Source organism: Nansenia antarctica, assembly GCF_963989245.1.
Source record: "Nansenia antarctica genome assembly, chromosome: 20".
NCBI classification, from domain to species: domain Eukaryota; kingdom Metazoa; phylum Chordata; class Actinopteri; order Argentiniformes; family Microstomatidae; genus Nansenia; species Nansenia antarctica.
In genome coordinates, this window is record NC_137693.1 from 20,524,440 (window position 1) to 20,529,107 (window position 4,668).

Consider the following 4,668-nt stretch of genomic DNA (forward strand, 5'->3'; position numbering starts at 1 on the left):
TAGGCAAGAGAGATGTGTTTGTTTCAGTTGATTGAATAGTTAACCGATTAACTTAAATGGCCTCGAATGATACTCGACGACTCAGTTTGTTGTGCCTACTCATTCAGATTTGGTTTAGGCCCCATGAGGTATCGTGCAGAAAGACACTTCTCCTCCCACCTCCCACCCCCTCTCCTTGCCTCCCCAACCCCTCAGGTATTCAACTTTGCAGACCCAAAGGGAACCAGAGATGTGGAATATGCCGTTCCAACATTCCGGTTCCTTCAGATCTGCACATACCGAAGGGGCAGCCAGGAAGTAAAGGTAGCAGGTTGGGGATGTTCTCAAACTGTACTGGAATCTAACCCGTTTCTAACACACACACTCTCATTGAGAGATTTTGATAAGAGCAGTCTCCCTCTTTCACTCACTCACACACACACACACACACACTCACACACACAGTGTGACGGTCACATGGTGTGGTAGAGGGTGCTGACAGTCCGTTTCTTCAGTCTCCGCAGGGGGTGTGTCCTTCCGTACTGTTGTCGCGTCGCTACGGATATCAGGCACGGGGTCTGCAGAGAGGCGAGGCTAGGGTCCGGTAGCTTCCCCCTCGGCCAGCCCTCGATGGAGGGCAGAGACCCCGTGTGTCCGGACAGGACGCTCCCGCTTTCACAATCCCCCTCCCCTCCGGTCCTGAAGGGTTCCGCCGTGTTCGGCGAGGGAGGAGGGGAACCGTGGGACAGCACCCTCTGCTTCTTGGAGGACTCGTCGACGGCGGAGGGGACGAGCTTCTCCGCTGTCGACGACGTCACGGGAGAGGCGGGGCTCAGCTCCCACTCGCTCAGGTCGTTGGCCGACAGCTCCAGGCAGCCCAGCTTGGCCAGCGAGGCCGAGCGCTTCATCAGGGAGGGCGGGGTAAGGCCGGCTTGCCGGATGCGAGCCTCCACCTCCCGGCCCCGCTGTCGGACTCCGCCCCTCCTGCCCCTCTGCGCGGCCTCCGTGCCCTCGCCCCACACCTGGCCCACGCCCCGCCGGGCCTCCCGCACACCGCCCGCGCTCACCTGGCGCAGGAAGGCCCCCAGCTCCCGCAGGGTCTCCCACGTCTCCCACATGACCACGTCGCTGCCCAGGCCCGAGGAGCTGTCCCAGTCCGTGGCCGACTCGTCCTCCGTCAGGCCCTCCAGACACAGGAAGTCCACCGAGGAGTGGTGGGCGCGGTGGGCCGGCCGGTGGGCGGAGTAGACGCCCCCGCCGCTCTCCGCAGGGTGGAGCTCGTGCGTTCGGCTACAGTCTTCATATAAACCTCCCGTCCCCTCGCCTTTAGCGTCTTCCCCCCCCTCCTCCATGAGACTACATCCTCCATACTCGTCCTCCTCTTCCTCCTCCTCCTGCACAGTGATATCACCTGACCCTTGCAGGCAGAGTGAAGCATTCTGGGGGTTGGAGTTTGTCTCTGGGGGGGGGTGGGGAGGAGGAGAGGCTGGAGGGGAGTGTTCTCTGGAATGAGTGAGGGGGAAGCTGGAGGGGAGGGGGAGGGGGGAAGGGGAGGGGGAGGGGTCGAGCTCCTTCTTCATTCGCTGCTCCAGCTGTCGTGTGACGCGGCGCACCGAGCCCATGGCCCAGTCACCTGACGGAGCCTCCGCCTCGTCCGCTTTGTTCTTCACTTCCTCTTTCACACCCTCCGCTTCCTTCTGCAACTCGGCCACTCTCTTCTCCACTTCCTGCTTGGAGTCCCTCTCCTCGTGGTCCAGAGAGCCCGGAGGGGGAGGGGCCTGAGAAGGGGGAGGGGCCACAGTGTGCGTCATGGACTCCAGTTCTGTGACTATGTGCTGAACAGACACGAGGTTCTCCTGAGAGACAGAGAGGAAAAAAAGAGGGTCAATATGATGAATAACAATGTTGATGCAGAGTTGCCATCGTCATACCCCAATAACTGCTAAGTGCTAACTGTCCTGGCTCCACTAGGTGGCACTGTGTTCTAAAGTTCCCTGTGGCACGTTTATGTAACTGAACCAAATCACTCAGACACTGACTGCTTTGTTGAACCGTGTTGACCGTGACAGCGTTCACAGTCGGGACATTTAAAGCGGTTAGACTCACCTTCTTCTCCACCTCCTCCATCCCTCCTTCCACAGACGTGCCGGTCGGGTCCTCCAGGGTCAGTAGTAGCTGTTCCTGGCCAGGACCCCTGGGGAGGAGGAGGGGTGTCTGCTGGAGTGCCGGCAGAGAAGCGGCGGCGCAGTGGGTCCTCCCGTCTTTAGACAGGCCCTGGAACTTCTCCCGGGCGCTGAAGAAGTTGATGTGGTCGGTGCTGAGCGCCGGCGAGTCCTTGAGGGGGTCAGGAGAAGACGCGGGGTCCTGAGGAGTGGCACTCTGGTGGCCGGTGGTGAGATCACCGGCGGAATGTTGGGGTCCTAAACTGTCCAGAGAGATCCCAGACAACCGCTGGTTATAGTCCGACGTCTCGTCGGGCGCCGGTGCCGTCGGTACGGCCGTTTGTGTGCTTGGTTCTGGGGTCCCGGTGGTCTCAGGGGGCGTCGACGGGGGGGGCGTCGGTGGCTGCTGGTGAGGTTTCTCCTCCGGCGAAGCAGAGGACGGCTCCTGTGGCTCGAGGGCCTCCTCTTCTGTGCCGGAGGGGGGGGTCGGGGGGAGGGTGTGGTGGTGGTGGTGGTGGACAGAGGGGGGCGGGTGAGGCCGCCCGGCGGGCGCCGCCTCCTCCACCGTCACCGTGGAGACGTCCGGTTTCCTCCCCTCTGGCACCAGGGTGGCCGCCCGCGGCCGGGGCAGAGGGGGGGAGGGGGACGGCGGCTCTCCCGTGGCGGTCAGGTTCTCGTCCGATTCGCACAGTCCGTTGGAGAGGGGCGGAGCCGCGGACACGGTGGACTCCGTGTGCGGGGGGGGCTCCGGCTGGCCAGGCTCCCCTTGGAGCTGAGCACCGGCGGAGAGTGTGGGAGCTTCGTCTGGGAGGCGCTGGTCCGGAGTGTGGGATGACGTCTGGTCCTCACCGGTAGTGAGCTGAGCCTCGAAACTCGCCTCGCTGGTTCCAATAGATGGCTGGCTACTGGACTGGGTCAGCTGTCTGGCGGCCTTGGCGGGGGTCCCCAGCGGCTGCAGCAGTTCCTGGAGGGAGGGGGCGGCGGGGCTGTTGCCTTGGTTCCGCGGGTCCGAGCGGCCCAGGGTGTGGGGCTGGGCGGGTTTACACAGCGGCTCGTAGTGTTCCGATAAGTCGCTGTCGGAGTGGGAGCGCCACAGCTTGTTGTGCCTCTGCTTACTAGGGGAGAGAGGGGCAGAGAGAGGAAGAGAGGGAGAGAGAGGGGAGAGAGAGGGGAGAGAGAGGGGAGAGAGAGGGGAGAGAGAGGGGGAGAGAAATGACGAGGAGAAAAAGAAAAACAACATTTTTGTCTCCAGCTCTACACACACAGACACAGTATATCAGCTGGCACATAACTGTCATTCCACCAGAGAGACACAGGCGGTCCATTGGCTGGTTGATGACTCGGCAGAGGGGGTAATTGCAGACAAGAAGCTAACTGTGTTAACCTCGCCTGTGGAGCTTTGGTGTTTCTGTGCTAACATAACTTCTCGTGGCGTTACTGACATACTGTATTTGCCTGGAATGTCTACGAGGGGGTATGTGTTGAGCATGAGAGAGATCGGAGCCTCACGAAGCATCAGCTGGCTGGTGTGTCTCTGTGAGTGTGTGTGTGTGTGTGTGTGTGTGTGTGTGTACCTGGCCAAGAGTATGCCCTGGTACTCCTCCAGCTGTCTCATGAAGGAGGGGTTGGGCTTGGTGACGCCCCGGCGTTCTTTGACGTAGTCGAAGGCTCTCTCCAGGTCCCAGCCGTACTCCTTCATGGCGTAGGCGATCACCGTGGATGCGGAGCGGCTCACGCCCATCTTACAGTGCACCAGACACTTAGCCCCGGCTTTCCTGGGAGGGGCGAGAGAGAGAGAGAAAGAGAGAGAGAGAAAGAGAGAGAGAGAGAGAGAAAGAGAGAAAGAGAGAAAGAGAGAGAGACAGAGAGAGAGAGAGAGACAGAGAGAGAGACAGAGAGAGAGACAGAGAGAGAGACAGAGAGAGAGAGAGAGAGAGAGAGAGAGAACTGTTAGGAACTCCACTAGCTAACCACCTGTTAATGCTATGCTCGTAGTCTCGACTCTAGAGGGCAACGGCTACCTAGAGGGTTGGTGAACTAGCCTACGCGGACGTTTTGAATCGAGTCGCGATAGTATGCAGACCGTGTTGGACGTCAGGTGACCTGGGAAGGCCAATCGGCCGCTACGAGAGTCGTCATGGCCACTTCCTCCCTGGGTCCTAGCGCCAACCGCCAGTGTTGCCAGATGGGATTGTTTTCCAGCCTAGCCACAGTCTAAAAGCCGCCCAGTGTGATCATAAGTAGCCCAATTGGGCGCCCAATCTGGCAACACTGCCAACCGCCCACTTCCCCAGATGTGGAGTGTGAAACGTGACTAAGTCTTATCCAAGCCCTGTACCTATCTAACCTAGCTACTCCTAGCAGAACAGAGAGCAGAGGAACACACCGTGATGCACGGTCATGTGACACGTGACTGGAAGGCCTACTGAAGGAGACACGAGAGACAAGCACGGAGAAGAGGGAGGAAGAGAGACTGACAGGGTATATACAGGAATCTTGAGGTTAATTTTTAATTTAATTTAAAGAC

At 59.7% G+C, this 4,668-nt stretch overlaps 1 protein-coding gene across 1 annotated transcript in view; it reads right to left on the minus strand.

Moving 5' to 3' along the window:
- Positions 1-308: 308 nt before the first annotated feature.
- ssh2b (slingshot protein phosphatase 2b) overlaps positions 309-4,668 on the minus strand; it is a gene marked incomplete at its 5' end in the record, with an annotated part of 24,810 nt that continues 20,450 nt past the window's right edge. Inside the window, 3 exons of the mRNA XM_080549527.1 lie at positions 309-1,835; positions 2,086-3,256; positions 3,716-3,916. Of these exons, the coding sequence (XP_080405653.1) occupies positions 453-1,835; positions 2,086-3,256; positions 3,716-3,916 (2,755 nt within the window). The 3' untranslated portion in view covers positions 309-452. The remainder of the gene's footprint in view (positions 1,836-2,085; positions 3,257-3,715; positions 3,917-4,668) is intronic.